Source organism: Arvicola amphibius, chromosome 12 (assembly GCF_903992535.2).
Source record: "Arvicola amphibius chromosome 12, mArvAmp1.2, whole genome shotgun sequence".
Lineage (NCBI taxonomy): Eukaryota > Metazoa > Chordata > Mammalia > Rodentia > Cricetidae > Arvicola > Arvicola amphibius.
The window spans coordinates 156644110-156662316 of NC_052058.2; the positions used below are offsets into that span (position 1 = coordinate 156644110).

Consider the following 18207-nt stretch of genomic DNA (forward strand, 5'->3'; position numbering starts at 1 on the left):
TTACTTAGGCTAGCTTAGACAAGTCTCTATTCTACCTTCAAGTAGGCACTCGCTAAGAGTCACATGATTCCCACTTCTACCAAAAAGTAGCAGAGAGGACTGTCACCTGACGAAGGAAGGGTAAGACGTGAGAGCCAGAAATGCTCAGGTCTGCCTGTGACCCCTTTCTGGAATGTCAAAAATACCAACTTTCTCAGTGGCTTGGCCCAATGACCTCCACGTACAAAGGTCTTTTCTTTCTAGAGAAATTGCCTTCTCCTTGTTTCTGATGCGTTCATTCACACCCCTTCACACACATTGTCCTTTGAAAATACCAGTCAGGGTAGAATACCTAATATGTTGCTCTTTGCACAGTCTGAATATGATCCTTGTCCGTATGTTAGTGTAAAACCATCATTCTTGGGAGCCACCTACTTTGCAAACCCCTGGGCAAGCAGATTGTTGAATAACCCGTGACTGCCCTTCATCTAGTTAGCTCTCTAGAGAGATCATAAGACATCCTTAATAAGCCTAAAGGCCCTCCGAGTTCTGAATGATCACAGAAGGCTTTTTTTCCCTTTTGTCCTGAAATGTCATGCCCCACCCTGAACAGTATCAAAGGAGGTCATTATTTGTACGATGCATTAAAAAAGAATAAAGGAGGGGTCATTGGGAAAAAAGGAAAGTTCATCCGGAGGTTGCGTGTCATATGAAAAAGGTTTTACTCTTCCCTTCATTGACTGGATGACTGTGGGAAACAGTTTTGACGTTCTCTGTGGTGCCACCTATGTAAGAAATATCAGATTGTCCTGTGCTGGTCCCGATGAAATGCTGCTCTCCAGCACACATCCGTGAGCAGATGCTCAGATACAAAGGCAAGAGCCGTCGATTTCCATCCCTCCCCATGGCATGCTTAGAGAAGACATTCACTACTTCATGTTGAAATTCACCAGCAGAAAATCTTGGGTTCTAAGTTTATCTAAAGTATTTTTTTGATCCATTTTCCTAAATACATTGCATTTTTAGCATTTTATTCTTTCTAAGAAAAGTGATGCATACCTAATTTTGTTCTGATTTCTATAATTTTATGATTCATGTAAATAAAGATTTGGGAACTCATAAAATAAAAATCCATCCTTCATTAGTCCCTGTCTTCAGAAATCATTAGCAGAAATAATTAGAGGTAATAGGATTTTGCTCACCTTTTGTCTCTGCTGAAGTAACTAAGTGTTTTTGTCTTAAATTCTGATCTAAAACTATTTTCTAGAACTTATATTTCTATTATATTTTCAGCATAGTAGAGAAATTTTGACTGTTGGGTGCTTTGTCAATGCCTTCCATCTGCACAAAACTGATTTCATAGTCTTAGAGACACTTTCCAGATGAGGCGGGCTTAATTGAGAAAGTATAAGAAACTTGCCAATACTCATTAGGAAGATTTTCAGAGCAAAACTGCTTCTGGCTGACTGCAACTAATTCCCAAACCAATCTTTATTCTTTAAAGGAAACGATTTTCTTCAATACCAAGATTATTTCTTTGTCTAATGGACTGAAGACTCCTTAATGGAGAGACTGGTTCACTGGTACATTGTAAGGACACAGACCAGAGACTAGCACAGATTCTATAGACGTCCAGCAAGTATCTGTAAAATTGGATTGAGTTGGCTGTTTGTGGAACATAAATCTGGAGTCAAGTTAGCTCAAGAGTGTGGCTTAGAAGCTGACAGTACTTGATGCTAATAGTTATCATGGCTTTGGATTCAGGCAGCTGAGGTTTGAATTTGGACTTTGTAAGCTTATCGTCTATTTTATATGGGCAAGCTACACACATGTTCCAATTCTCAATTTTCTCATTTTATATTGAGGATAATGGCTGGGAATGGAGCCCTGTTGTAGAGTGCCTGCCTAACATTCCTGAGATGCTGGAGTTTATCCTAATCTCCACAACATCAATAATGATAAGAAACTAAACGGTGAGGGTAATAACTATGATTTCATGGTCATTTGTATAAATTATATTTCTGATGGGCAGTAAGCATACAAAATATGGTAACTAGTTCTATTACCTTTGATCAAAATAGATTTTGAGTGTCTCTTTACAATACTACATACTTTAATTGCTAATTTGTCTTTCCACTAGAATATAAACTCCAAGGAGCAAACTTTTTCATGGTAACCTCATTGTGTATCGTGTTCGGAGCACTCTTGCCCGATCCAATGACCTGTGTTGATTCAAATATCCTGTATTGTCATCATATAATGTAGCAGTCACTAGATATATGTGATTATTTTTTTAAAAGCTCCTTTAAATAAATTTTAATTAGTACACAGTAATGAACTTTATTATTGCTTAATCCCTGAATGCTGTTTTTAATCCATCAGCTGGTCTATTTCTTTCAATAGATGAGTCTCTTTGCATTTCCGGTTGTTACTGAGAGAGAGTTGATATTCTCATGATTTTCTTTGGAGATTGGTTCTTCCTGCCTGTTCATTTTAGGGGTTTCACTTTACTGTATTGTACCTGATTGATCCCTCACCAATTCTCCATATTTTATCTATTCTTGAACCAAATTGTATTACTTTTTTATGCGCTTACTGACAAGTCTGTGTTTTTTCTTTCTCTGTGTGTTTCCCCTTTTTAGTATAGTTTGTATTGCTGGCCTGATTTTAATAGTTGACTTAATTTGTGCTTATCTTGAAATGATGTTTGATTGTCAATTTTAAGAGATGACTTTCTTGTGTATAGCAGCTTTTGTTGATTTGTTTTTTTGATTTGAGGGTTTAAAATATAACATTTCATTGTTATATGGCTTTTCTTTATAATAATTAAAATATGTTGTAAAGCACTTTCAGATAAAAGACAGTATGCAATGAGATTAGTCAGACCCCAAATCTATATATCTCAATGAACATATTAGGATAATATTAGAATAGCAATTCTGAAGTGATGGAGCTTTGCACTGGGTTTTAAGGTTGTTGCTATGACAGCTGATCTTATCCTGATATAGTCATCTATGTAATGTCTTGATATTTTTAACTTTTAGTTTTCCATATTCTTTTGTGGGGTTTTTTTTGTAATTTTGGCATTTTAACAGGTATGTTGTAGTGGATTATTCTCTAGTCATGTCTATTTGGATGTTCTAAATGCCTCTTGCATTTAAATATCTTTCTAGGGATGGGAAATTTTCTGTTATAATTTTACTGAATATATTTTTTATTCCTCTAGGCGTTAGCAGACCCATTTTATACCTAATGGATTCTTAGATTCTGTATCTTGAATGTATCCCATAGTTCTTGGACGTTTTAGTCATGTTCATCAATCCCATATTTATATAAGTCTGAATTTGTTATTTTCCCAACTTTGTCCTTTGTTCCTGATTCAGATCTTTTGCTTGGGGTTCTGTGTTGAACATGCTTCCCACTGTTCTTTATTTGACTGATTATTTCTTTTACTTCTAAAATTTCTGTTTGATTCTCTTTTGGGGGTTCAATATCCTTTTTGAAATTGTTCTCTGAGTCCTTGATATTTGAATTTCTTCTCCAAGTTACTGCTTTATCTTCTTTAGTACCTTCCTTGTCTAGGTCCCAATTTCCTTCCTTCGTTCATCTGCTTACTTTAGCTCTCTTTGTAGTTTCTGATTCTTTTTAAAAGTGGGACTCTGGGCTCTTTTTCTAACATTTCTGGAATCTCATTGTTTTTGGTTTCTGGTGCTGAGGGGTTGGGAGCTTTGGAAGTGTCGGAGTGGATCGTTTCATACATTTGTGGCCCATGCTTCTGTTAAAAGAATGGTATTCCCAATTTTCAGTTTTTCCTTATTCTTCTTATTGCTTTCATTTTCATGTTAGTTCTCTGGTGAGATGTCTTTACTTAGGGTTATGTTTTAAAATGCTGTTTAGAGCAGTAACCAACCACAGTCATGGATTTAGTGGCAATCTCAATCTTAATTTAAGTAGAAGATAATTTGTACTCTTGCTTAAATCCTGGTAGAGTTCAGAGACAGTGCCTCTAGGTTACTTGCTAAGGGACTCTATTGTGTAATGCATTTAGAGAAAATATTTAAGAGTGGGGTGAAAGAGAATGTGGAAGCGGGAAAGATAGAATGATAAGAAGGAAATGATATGAAATAGAATCATGAGAATTACCAGAGGAAATATTTTAGAGTATGTATAGAGGAAGGAAGGACAGTCATAAAAGCTTATTAAAAGCAAAAATCCTTGAGATATAGGTTAATACACAGTAAGAAAAAAAATAATTTATGAAAGTTGTAATAATAATAATAATAATAATAATAATAATAAATAGCTCTTCAGTGAAATAGAAGTCATTATAAGTGTAGTTAAGAAGACATGGTTTCTCCTTGACTTTGTATCGCCTTTTGAAACAGTCTCCATAGCTGGGTAGGGGAGATTTATAGTGTCAATAATTCAAACAATTATGTCAGTTTGTCCTCATAAATGAGAAAAACTTGTACAGCTGAAGTCCACTTTCTGCCATAATTCCCACTCTGTGACACTTCCTGTCAAATGACAACTTTGTGATGTTTTGAAGATGGCACTTTTTGTCAGACCTCGCTATGACTGGGATCGTGAAGGAGTTTGGAAGACTTGCTTGCTCACATTTGCCTTCTGTTGAGTCTGCCTGAACACCAGAGCAAGTTTAATAACTTTTTGAATTCTTTTTTTTTTTTTTTTTTTTGGTGACAGGTCAAGAGAGATTTGGAAACATGACAAGAGTCTATTACCGAGAAGCTATGGGAGCATTCATTGTCTTCGATGTCACCAGGCCAGCCACATTTGAAGCAGTGGCAAAATGGAAAAATGATTTAGACTCAAAGTTAACTCTCCCTAATGGTAAGCCAGTGTCAGTGGTCTTGTTGGCCAACAAATGTGACCAGGGAAAGGACGTGCTTGTGAACAATGGACTCAAGATGGACCAGTTCTGCAAGGAGCATGGCTTCGTAGGATGGTTTGAAACCTCAGCCAAGGTAATGTCACTTTAAAAGGAGAGTTTAGTAGAGTAAGATTCACAAAGAGGCACATGCAGCTGCACTCTGGTGAGAGAAGTCCTCCTGTATTTAAGCCTTTTTTGTTGTTGTTCTCTTTGCCCCACTCCTTCCCTTTTAGTCTACAAGTGTAGTGCTTCCGGTGCAATTGCATTCTTAAGTAGGACACGAGGTAATGAAAGGGTGTCTGGGAAACAATGGAGCATGCTCTGTCTGTATAATACTGAGGAGGAGTCAACTCCACAGAGGAAAGTGCACAGTCTTCTGTTCTTCTTTCCCTTCACCCCCGAGCCCTATTTCTGACTGATTTCCTCAACGATTTCTGTTTTATGTAGAGTGACTCTCTAAGCCCATACCTCCAAGAGTGGTCTAAGATCAGTAGATGCATTGGGAAGCAACTATTTTAAATTAAAATCTCCCCAATTTAGCTTAAAAGTAAATACGCCTGTGGGTGCTTTCCGCTTAGAGGATGAAAGCGCTTGGCTGTGCCTTCTGAGACTGTGCTGCTTTACTGCAGTAGAAGAGCAGACACTGTACTCTGCAGCAACTTCTTTTTACATTTTAGTAAGTGCTAAGCGCATTTATTGTCTTTACGGACTTTTTCTTTAGTTCACCCATGTAGGAAAGAAAAGCCTATGACTTGTTTGTTTTGTTTTGCTTTTTCACCTTTCTGCCACAACGTGCTAAGCCCTGGGACTACCAGCATGTGCCACCCCACATGATTTCATGAGGTGATACGGCTTGGGCTGAACTCTAGGCTTTGTGCATTCTTGGCAAGCACATTTCATATGCTATTTATAGTAGTTTTATTACATTTATTTATTTATTTATTTGTGTGTGTGTGTGTGTGTGTGTGTGTGTGTGTACACAAGTGTGGAAGTCAAAGAACAACCTTTGGGAGCTGTTCTTTCCTCCCACCTTGTGGGTGCCAGGAATGGAAGGCTGTCAGACTTGGCAGCAATTGCCATTGCCCACTGAACCATCTCACTTGTTCTTGCCTTCCTCTATGGCTTCTCCTGGAACTAGGACATAGCCTCATGACCTAGATTCCATCAAGTAAATGGACGAGAAAATGAGCCACTAGACAACAAAGGCATGATGCAGGGTCCATTTTTTTTTTTTTTTCTGGAGCAGGATGACAGAAAAGATTCATCTTTGGGAAGCAGAGTGCTTTTTAGGCACCTGTGCTTGCCATAATCAGTCGCTGCTCAACCCATGAAATAGTTGAGTTCTTTGCTGCTTCGAAAACAACAGGGCCAGTTCTGGGAGGGGGCTAGAAACAGTTTCTTCCTTAAGCTGTTTCTCTGTGTGGTTTGAGTTTCATCCTGGAAGATCAAGGTGGATTGTTTTTCTGGATGCATGCATGATTCTACACACTATGCAGTATTCTTTGAATATGCCCATATTTACCCTGCTGGCATTAGGCTTCTGTCCCTTTCAAATAAGAAGATAGCTTACCATAAATGTGGTCCAGAAAAGGTAAGAACATAGCTTACCATGAATGTGGTCCAGAAAAGGGTGAGAAAAACAAGTTCAATGCTGTCTTTTACTATAAGAATTTCTTAGACTTTAACTTCCTATGTGTTCTGAATCCACACCAACAATCTCTAAATTCTGATATTAGTTGACTTCATTTTTCTGAAAGATCTATTTATTTATTTTTTTATGTGTACCTGTGTGCCACAAGTGTGCAGGTGCCAATGGAGACCAAAAGAGGGTGTTAGGTCATCTACTGGAAATGGAGTTGCAGGCAGTTTTGAGCAGTCTGATATGGGCACTGGGACTCTAACCCCTGTCCTCCAGAAGAGCTGGGTGGTCTCCTCACCATTGAGTCATCTCTCTAACCCCTGTTGTTAACTGTGTATAAAGATTTTTATATAAGAGACCACTTAGTTATTGTAAGACTTCATGGGGTAGGCAGTACTATCTTTTACAAAAGAAATAAAAATTGAGGCATAGGAGACCACCCTAAAATTGAATATTTATTTTATTTCTTTATTTTTAATACAGACTTCTTTATACTTAATTATAGTGTATTTTAAAAATTAAGGTGTGGTCCACAGTCTGACGCTGTGTCATAACAGGCAGCTGGTTTGTTGTTGTTTTGGTTTTTCCTGTTGCTTCTAACAGGCAACTATACTGAGCCATGCAGCATGCTAAACACTTGACAGAGCCGTAGGAATGCTAGCCTAGAATCATGTTGTTGTTGTTGTTGTTGTAAAGGGAAAGTTTTCTGTGTTTCATTAAGCTTAGTGATCTAATTTATTATTTTTAAGCTATTCTGAAGCTGGCATGGGGAGCATTTAAGATTGGCGAGTTTTCTGGACACTTTCTCAAGGTAGAATCACACATCATTTATTTTACAGGAGTCTAGAAAATAAACAGATATAAAACTTGAATTTATACAGACTGGAATTGCATAGATAATTGCACTTGGGTATGGGCAAAGTGCAATTCTAATTTCTTTTTTTAATGAGCTGAGCATAACACATTATTTTTTAAACCCTTTTCTATTAAAGCAAGTAATAAGCCATCTCTGATTCCTTCTTGCTTTCAAATGTCAAAGTGTAAAAAAAGAAACCTCTGTCATCCCTTGTGTGTTCATTGATAAGCACAGTTCATCAGGTTATTTCTTTCAGGGTCTGTGTTATGAATGGTGTACCCTAAGTCTATAGTGTGTTCAAAGAACCATTTTTTTTAACAAGGCCCTAAGGAAAATACATCAGTTTATCCATTCAGCTCCCATGAATTTAGATGGAATTACAGGGTGTAGATAGGCAGACCTATCTCGCCTTGCCTTTTAACCTGCTCATACGGTTTACTCTGCCTTTTTAGTTCTGGTTGAAACTGTTAGAACTTGGAAACATAAAAGGATGAGACCCATTGGAAATCCAAAGTTGGACTGAAGTTCGAAAGTGTAACTTAAAGGAGATTATGGGTGTGTTTAATAGTTCTGACTGGTTCCATAATGACTACCAGTCTGTACTACCACTGTCTGAATAATTACTGCTGACAGACTCTTAATGCCTTACTTGAGAAATGGAATCTTTTCCTGAGTTTGAGAGTGGCTTAAGGTTGACTCACAAATTCAAGCTACCAATCTGCTTATGGATCAGCATAAATTAATAATAGCATTTTAATTTGTACCTAATTAGTTCTTTAAATATTCCTTACCTTTGTGCTTACAATTTTCTATATCCGCTGACATCCCATTTCAGGAGAGGGAAAGAGATTGTTAGCGAATGTAACTAGAGCTTGGCAACTCAGTCCTTCGTGGTCCATGCTTTTATAACTTAGACCTCCAATCTTTGCTTTCTCACATTTAGAAAATGATAGCATTCCATCTCGAGACTTGTTCAGAAGAGCCTAGTTTATATGCCATATACTGAAACTCATCCTGACAGGGATTCCTTTGATTTCTCCACTTCCTAGATCAATCATCTCCAATGAGCTTCATTCATAAATGATTAATATTCAGACAACCTAGCAAGTGTCGATAAACTATGACCTGTGGGCCAAATATAGGCCACCTCTGTATTAACCTAAGCTTCTCTTAGAGCAGAGCTGTGCTCATGGTTTACAAATTGTTGATGACACCTTTTCTGCTATGACTACTTAGGCCTGGCAGCCAGCAAACCTTAGTTGTCCAAATTGTAGACTGCAGACCCTGGATTGCTCAACATCTGTCCATTTTGGAAGTTTGCCATGGATGTTTTATAATAGGAATAGCTTTTCTCTTATTAAGATATTATGGGTTTATATAAAATACTGTGCTATTGGTTTCCTTCAGACAAGTTTATAATGAAGCTGCTGTCAATTTTCTGTTTTACAGATAAGGACATTAACGTTTAAAGTAGAAAGTGTAAATGACGTATCCATGGTTGGCCTGTAATAAAAATGAGATTTCAATATAGGTTCACTAACAGCCCAGCTAAGTCACCGAAGCACCACAATGGGCTACCTTGTGGCTTTCCCCTATGGTGGCCTTCTATAATAACTACTTACTGAGCAGCTGACACAGATGGCAAAGTCTGAGTCTGTTTTCCAGAAATTCAGGTCTAATGTGAGAGACACATGCAATGGAAATAAGTCTTTCTTTCTCTGTGACAAATCACCTGACAGAAACACCTCAGAAGGAAGATGGGTCTACACATATTTCTCAGCCCATGGTTTCAGAAGTCTCAATCCATGTTTCTTTGACTAAGGTGAGGGCAACATCATGTGAGCCAGTAAAAGAAAAAAAGCAAAGATAGAGTGGGTAAGGTGGAGGGAAAAAGGCAAAGAAAGAAGAAAAGGATGACCAGGAAAGAGAGAGGAAGGCCAAGAAGAAGGAGGAACATGAACAAAAAATACTCTTCTAGGGTACATCCCTCATGACCTACTTAAACTAAGTACAGCCACACTTTGAGAATTTCTACCACCTCCTAATAATGCCATAAAATTATGAATCATGCTGGAGATTAATCTCAGTGATAGAACATTTGCCTAACAAATGCAGGAATCTGGGTTCAGTCCCTAGTCCAAAAGGAAAAAGAAAGAAAGAAGGAAAGAAAGAAAGAAAGAAAGAAAGAAAGAAAGAAAGAAAAAAATCAGACATTTTGGGAAAGAACCATTTAAATTGCAGGTCTCCATCAAGATCCTCCCCTAGGAGAATGGAGAGCCCCTGGGAAGAGGGGGAGGAAAGATTGATTGTAAGGATCAGGGGGGCTGGAGGACACCAGGAGAGCATGACCCACTGAATCAACTAAGCAGGATGGCAAGGTGAGCTTGCTTGGGTCTGCACCAGGTCCTCTGGCAACATGTTATGGCTGTTAACTTAGTGTTCTTGTGAGAATCTTAACAGTGGCACTGGGGATATCTCTGACTCTTCTGCCTTCTCTTGAGACTTTTCCTCTTACTAGCTTCCCTTGTCCAGCCCCGATATGAAGGTCTTTTGCCTCATCTTATAGTATCTTGTTTGGTTCTATTTGACTGTCTATTGGAGGCATGCTCTTTTTTGAAGTGGAAACAGAGAGGTGAGGACAGATCTGGGAAAGAGGAGAGATGGGGGTATCTGGGAGAAGTGGAGAGAGGGAAACTGTGGTCAGGATTATTATATAAGAGAAGAATCTGTTTTCAATAAAAATGCATTTTAAAAATGTATTCTTGCAGTGGATGGCAATTAACAGAGCTGAGCAATATGAAGATAATTTAGTGTACTCAGTCCTAATTGGGATATTCATATTACTCCCCTTCCTCTCAAGACTCAGGGATCATTGCAGAAGATGGGACAGAAAGATTGTAAGAGATAGAGACAGCAGATGACTACAGTAAAATAATGTTTTCTGGACACAGCAAAAACAGCCTTACAAGCCGGGCAGTGGTGGTGCATGCCTTTAATCTCAGTACTCAGGAGGTAGAGGCAAGTGAATCTCTGCAAGTTCAAAGCTGACCTGGTCTACAGAGTGTGTTCCAAGACAGGCTCCAAAGCTACACAGAAAAACCCTGTCTCAAAAAAATAACAAAAACAAACAAAAATCTGTGGCACATATGGACTCAGAGTTTGTGACAGCATGCAGAAGACCTGTGTAAGATCAAGCCAGACCCAGTCTCAGCATACAGATGGAAGATGGGCATGAAGTCTTACTTCTAGCTGAGAAGCTATTAACAATTGATGGCTTCTGGGAAAGGAAAAAATCAGTTTTCTTCGGGAATTCAGTCCTTGAGCAGCTACCAGGCTCCAGTAGATGGCCTTACACCTGTGCATGTATAGGCAGTACTAAGTAGACTCAGTGTTTGTGGTGGTTTGAAAGACGATGGCCCCCCAAGGGAGTGCACTATCAGTAGGTGTGGCCTTGATGGATTTGTTGTCACTGTGGAGGTGGACTTTGAGGACTCATATATGCTCAAGCCACCCCCAGTGAGCTAGACCACTTCCTATGTCCTGCAAGTCAAGACATTGTACTCTACAGCTACTCTTCCATCACCATGTCTGCCAGCATGCCACTATATTTCATTCTACCATGGTGATAATAGATTAAACCTCTGAAAATGTGAGCCACCCCAATTAAATGTTCTTCCTGTATAAGAGTTACCATGGTCATGGTGTCTCTTCACACCAACAGAAACCCTCACTAAGTCAGTGTTTCTAGCATTATTCTTTCTAATGAACACATGGAATTTGGAGGGAATCGAACAGGTATGGACAATAGGGGAGCAATTAGAGTCATCAGAATAGGGAATCGACTTGACCAAAACACCTTATATTCAAGCATGAAATATTCAAACACTGTACATGAAATTACACACCTCTATGCCATAATTGCCTCCAGATTCCAAAGGCTTCTCTAACAATCTTGTCAATCAAATCATGGAATTCTCTGTGATTACCCCATTAGTGTCTTGAATTTCTTAAATCTCCTTTGCAGCACATTCAGAGTGTTAGAATATGATTGGGGGAGTACTGAGTATCAGAATTGGAAAGGCGAGATTGAGAGGGGCTGCTTTAAGCAAACTTTAAAGAACTTTGCCAAATACCTTGATAAAATCTCCTACTACCTCCATGCTTCCCCATGGAAATATACTGGGTTTAGAGATGGTTCTCATGGGAATGAGTTCACTGTGTGTAGATGGAGCGGTGGGGCTGCGTCCTGCCACCCAGCTAGCTTTACACCTGAAATAATTACATGGAAACTGTATTCATTTAAACACTACTTGGTTCATTAGTTTCAGCCTCTTATTGGCTAAATCTTATATCTTGACTAACCCATATTTAGTGATCTGTGTAGCACCACAAGGTGGTGGCTTAACAGGAGAGATCTTAACCTGCGTCCAACTCAGAGAGGAGAGGCAAGGTGACTGCCTGAAGCATCTGCTTGAATCTGCTTTCTTTCTCCCACAATTCTGTTCTGTCTACTCTGCCTACCTAATTTTCTGTCCTATCAATGGGCCAAGGCAGTTTCTTTATTAACCAATGAAAGTAACACATAGACAGAAGATTCTCCCACATCAACTCTGGGAGGGGAAGCAAATGTTATCCACAATGAACTTATCTAAAGGCTAGAGTTAATGGGTACTGTGAGAATTGGATTGATTTTTGTTTTGTCTGCATGTGTGTTGTGTGCATGTGTATAGGTGTGCTCACAAATGTGTGGCTGCACAAGTGTGAAAGCATGGGGAGGCCCAGACTCACTATCAGGTGTTTTTTTTTTTTTTTTTTTTTTTTTTTTTTTTTTTTTTTTTTTTTTTTTTTTTTTTGGTTTTTCCCAATCACTTCCCACCTTATTGAGTCGGGGTCTCTTTCTGACTCCAGCTAGTCTCACTAATTAACTTGTTAAAGGATCCTATGTTTCTGTCTCTCAAGTGCTAGGATTACAGCGGCTCATCATACCTGCTAAGCTTTTATGGAGCTATTGGGGCTCTGAGCTCCATTCTTCATGCTTGCAAGTACTTTATCTACGGATCTACCTCTCTAGCCACTCAAGATTCCATTTTGCCTTCTCCTTTAATCATTTCCTAACTCTACATCATGATTATTTCTATAGACTTTTAAAGAAAAACAGACATATGTATGCCCTTTTGGAATTCCAAGGGACTAAAGATCCTCCCAAGGCTCCGTCTAGCTCAAACTTCATCTGAAGCACAAAAGCTCTTCTTCATAAAACTGTAGGTAATAAGAGCAGCTCATAAAATTCTGGGATGTTAACGATGGAACAACTGCTTGTTTGCAGCCAGGTGCAAGTTATAACTAAATTTTCAACTCTAGACTTCACTAGTAGACCGCATTGGTAATTCCCTCATTCAAAGGATTATTAAATGCTGTTGAAGGAGAGAAGCCGCTTATTGGTTCCCAGCTGCCCAGCTAGCTTAACCTCTGAAATAATCACATAGAAACTGTATTAATTAGATCACTGCTTGGCCCATTAGTTCTAGTTTGTTATTGGCTAACTCTTCTATTAATTTAACCCATTTTTATTAATCTGTATATCTCTACATTGGCTGTGATTTACCGGCTAAAGTTTAAGCATATGTGACTCTGGTGGCAGCTCCATGGCCAAGCTTTTCTAACTCCCTTCTACAAAATACAACCAGAATTTGTTTGGGGGTTCTTGTTTCTGCTTGGATATCTACCTCCGGGAGTTAATTTCTTTCCATTCTTCTGATTTCCATTTGTGATGAATCTGTGCCTTCATGCCACCCAGAGATTGCAAACCTGATGGGGCTGGACCTCAATGTTTCTGTACAAATGGCATCATCTTGTTTGGAGGCCCTTCCCATGCAATTAGCTAAACTGGCCTGAAAGGAATAAAACCCGTTATTACACATCCTTTAGGTTCCTCTAAACTCCCATAGAGACCCTCTGACCTGCTTCCCCAAAGCTTTTTTTTTCTTCATCTTTCTCCAAATTTTGCTACATTGCATGAAGTCCCCTCTTGGCCTTCATAACCTTCTGCTGCCTGCCTTTATGCATATGCGTCTCTCCCTGCAGGACTCAGCTCCATCTTCAAGACTATCTCGTACCGGAGGTCATCTCGTCCTTCACTTCAGACTTTATGTAGTGATTATTTCTTCTAGAGCTTGGGTCCTGCCCTCGTCCATGAGTGTCTCAGTTTGTCACCCAATGCAATGTCTGCTACAGAGATACAGAGGGATGATGGCTTTGGCAGAAGCTATTCAACAGAAGAACATTGTTTACTGCCGTGCTTTTCTAGGACACTCTTGGAAGATTAGTGTGCTGTATTATTCTCTCCCCGCCCTTTGTGGACAATTTCTGTCCTTGAAGAATTCTACAGAAGACAAAAATTAAATTACATCTGTTTTTTTCAGAAGGACTCTACAGCATGCAACTCCTTTTTTTCTAGAAAACTCTCCAGACACTCCACAATATAAAGATTGCTGCTGTTCCCTGTTGTATACATGGGGAGTCAGGAGGGAGAAATGAAGGTGAGGAAGGCCTTGTCTTCCATTAATGCCCTCCAGCCTAAACTGGGACTGCAAACTTGTAATGCTACCAAGAATCCAATCAGAACCTGACATTAGTCCGTGGCTCTGATCATCCAGGGTCTTCTACCCTTTCTCCTTACTGCTTTTCTTTTGCACGGTCATCTCATGTGTTTCTGGTACTGTCATTTGAGGCCTACAAGACGGTTATTGGATTTATCTGTGTTTACTAATGAAGAACAGAGTTCTAAGAAAGCTTTATAAAATGTCTTTAAAACATTTGTTCATTTGTTGCATCTTTGTGTCTATGTGCTGTTGACTAAGTTTCTGTGTACTTCATATATATAGTCCAGGGGAACGAAAGTGGATATCAAATCTCCCAGAACTGGAGTTAAAGGCAGTTGTGAGCCGAAAGGTGCATGCTAAGAGCAGAATCCAGGCCCTCTACAAGATTAGTAAACGTGCTAGGCATTCATTCCTGCAGCCCCAGGAAAGCTTTTCAGTGTTTATCGGACACATCAGACCTCATCTTTGCATCCAGACCACTGATCTGCCCACTGAAAATGAGTGATTCTTGGCGAGGCTTTCATGCCAGGGACATCCAAGGGGCTTGTAGCAACTGCAGGCACTTTGGTCTAACTTTTAGAAAGAGCTGTAGGGGGACACATTTCTTTTTTTTTTTTTTTTTTTTTTTTTTTTTGGAAAATACAGCTTTAGTGATTTTGATTTGAATACTGATTAACATACATGTGTTAATGTTCATTCATCCATTTCCAAGTCATTCTGTGAATTTCTGCTGTATGTATCTGCAGGTGGGCACTTTGCTAAGGACTGAGGTAATGACGATTAATGGCAGTTTCTATTAATCAAAAAGCCCCTAAGATTCTAGGAGAAAGTTCACAAAACAAACTTCAGTACAGTGCAAAATTTGATTAAAAAATTGTCCTCTCAATAAGAACTGTAAGAGAATTTGCAAGTAAAACTGCTCCCTACATCCTTCTGAAGCAGCTTGCTTTCTGTTGGATCAGGGCCACTAAGCATAAGGAGGCATCAAGGAAAGACTCATGGGAGTCTCTTAGGAGAACTCTGTTTTCATGGGTGTAGAGTGGAGCCTTAGGAATCACATCTAGGGACCCAGGGACTGTTGAAGGCACTCAGATTTCTCATCTTCATGTTAAGTGTCGACGCAGGAGCATGTGGTTGCTGCTCCAGCATTCTCTAACTTCACAAGTCCTTAGAAATTGTCACTACAAAGCCACAGGGAATTCTGATATTAATGAGGCTTTATAAAAAAGCATGTTTTCTTTTAAACAGACTTTTTCCTAAGTGATTCAATTATTCATCTTATCAACTTCCCCCCAACCTTTATGAAGCACGAGCAGGTCCTGGAGAAGGTGATTTATTTCCTGGGATCATCTGTTTAGCTGGCGGCAGTGTCAGAATTAGAATGTAGCTCTCTTTATCCAAACCTCATATTCTCTGATTTCCCTTGTTTCTGAGGATATAAATCGAAGGTTTTTTTTATTATTATTTTGTCTTAGTTTATGGTATACAGACAAACATGCATGTTGTTGGCTATATTAGATGGTTTCCTGTCCATGTCTGCTTCCTCTTCAGTGACCCCAAATCTTTCCAGTGGTTCTGCCACTGCTTTTGGTTCAATCATAAATAATGACTCTATCTGATATGATTTAACATGACAACTTTATTTCCTTACATAGTTTGTAATTCGTGGTTAGCCTCAGTAAAACCTTGTACTTCAAGGTTCTCGAAAATTCTCCCTCATCCTGATTATTCTGTTGAGAGCAGCTTTGTTCTAGTTGACTCCATTCCAGCCTCCTCTATTTCCCACTTCCTGTGGGAAATGCCCTGCAGAGTCATGACACCACTTAGAATCCCGGAACTTTGCTCTTCCTCTCGGGTGGGGTTTCCTATGCTCTTCCACTGTGCGGCTTGCCCGCTCCCTGGTGCCCTCTATTATGGCCTTATTTTATTGGAACGCAGGCTTCTGAAATTGTTTTGGAAAAGCTGCATGGGCATTTCTGATTCTGATAGCTTCAAGTATGAGTTTTCTCAGCTTCACACAATTTTAGTTCTCTGGATGGGTCTCAGATTTTAGATTTAAAATTATTTCCCTTCATGGCTGGAAAGCCTTACTCCGCTGTTGTGTAACACTCCGTGTTGCTCTGTAGAGGGCTGGCACCTTTTGATTCTTACAGTTTATGCATTCCATTGTCTGTCAGGTCTCGGGGTCATCTGTAATTTCACACGTTATTGCTGTCTACATCTGTCACCCATTTATGTGTTCCCACTTTCACCTTAGAAACTGGTGTTTGAAAAGAAATTGTTCCTTTGGTAGTTTTCTATTTTTTTTGTTGGTTTTTCTTTATGATTTTTCTGACTTGATGTAACCTCATTGAAGTCTGTGAACTTTTCATTTTTCCACATAATTTCAATGCTATTCAAGTTCCATTTTATTGCATGCATTTTGATTAAACATTCTATTCTATTATTAGGCTATTTGGAGGATATAGGTATATTTGATACAGAGTCTCGATGTTGCTGATATTTTATGTAGTAGAATGGAGAACGAATGGAGGGCTTCATCTTTGCAGTCAGTCCCTCTGACTTCAGCAACCTTAGTATTCAATTCTAGGGATGGTTAGATTCTGTGGGCATGGAGTTTCTCTCGTCAATATCTCCCGTTACACGAACTTTGGACTACTCTGTCTATATGTTCACCAACCTGTTACCAACTTTTCCATTGCTTCCAAATTTCTAAAAGTATGTCAAGATATCAAAAATGCACAGTTTTTGTGTTCTCTTAATCATTATGATGCTTTTTAATGTATTTTATTACTCGCAGATTTTTTTTACAGAATATTGGTAAGGAAAATAAATGGGCACATCTTGTCCTGCCATGCCTAACAGGAATGTGTGCATGTGCTTTGTTCACTGGCTGATGGCTTTTTCAGTCCAATCCTTGGTAATATATAACTTAATTATATTTTGTCTTAACTTCATAACGGGCGGAGTAAAGTGTGGCAGTATATGAGGACCTCACCTCAGGTGGGCCAGCTAGTGACTGTCAGAGCTGGGGCTGAAATTCATGACAGCTGATTCACCAACATGCTGTCCTGCCAACTTCCTACTTTAAAAAAAAAATAGACAAAAGCTGGGCCTCCTCTGTCAAAACCAATGTCTCTCTCTCCTCTTTCTAACCCTGGCACGGGTTTCCCTGGTTCAGGAGGGCTTCATTGTTAAGACCCGTGTTTCTACTTCTCCCCCCTCCCGCTCCCTTATTGTTTTCTGCCTTGACTTTGCTTGCCCCTCCTCTGTGGTGCTTTGCCTTCTCTGATGGTGTCTTGTTTGCCATCTTTGAAGCATTCTTGATTTGTTGGTGACAGTCTTATCATCCCAAGGCCTTCCATTTCATCTCTGTCTGCTTCGCCGCAAGTGAGATATTGATTTCTTGCGAGAGCCTGCTGAGATTGGGGGAAAATCAATATCCCATTAGACTTAAGTGAGGAGTAGCAGAACTCCTCCGCCACCAGCCCACTGACCTGACATGCTGGGACAGTACTCAGAGACTCGCTTAGCCTGCTGGGCCCAGTTATATTCTGAAACGATGAGAATGTCATGGGAAGAAGGAAGGGGGCCGAGTAGGGACAGGCAGCACTTTCCGACACTCTAATAAATCTGAAAGAAAACATCTGTGACTCCAGAAAGAGGTGAAAAGTGTGGAGTGACAACAGAGGATCAGAGGAATTTTCAGAGTGTAAGAGACTAGGCAAAACATAGACAAAGTGAATGGTGACTTTAAAGGGAATTCACAGATGAGCCCAGAACGCTGAACAAAGCAGCAGGGAAAAGAGAAATGGAAAATCTGTATGAAGCACCTATTAATAAAAGCCTGGAGTCAGGTATTAGGGTGAAAGCTAAAAGATCATAGAAGCAGAACAACCACCCACCAGAAACGTCTTATCTCTATGACTCTTCAGACTGCATAGGGATCCTGTCTCTAAGAATTCTCTGGCTGAATGGGGCGAGATCCTATCTCCACCCACCTTATATTCCTGTCTCCACCTAGAGCTGGGATTAAAGGTGTGACTGAATCTCCCATATGCTGGGATCAAAGGTTTGAGCATCCCATGTGCCAGGATGAAAGGCATGATCCTCCACCACCTGGCTCTATTTTACTTTTAGACTGGGTCAAACTCAAGTAGCCCAGCGTGGCCTTGAACTCCTGATCTTCCTGCTTCCTCTTCCCAAGTGCTGGGATTAAGGTCTGTGCCACAGTTGTCTG

At 39.6% G+C, this 18207-nt stretch overlaps 1 protein-coding gene across 1 annotated transcript in view; it reads left to right on the forward strand.

The window, feature by feature from the left end:
* The window catches only part of Rab38 (RAB38, member RAS oncogene family), a 51599-nt gene that overhangs the window by 15822 nt on the left and 17570 nt on the right, over positions 1 to 18207 (forward strand). Inside the window, exon 2 of the mRNA XM_038314253.1 lies at positions 4684 to 4964. Coding sequence (XP_038170181.1) covers positions 4684 to 4964 — 281 coding nt within the window. The remainder of the gene's footprint in view (positions 1 to 4683; positions 4965 to 18207) is intronic.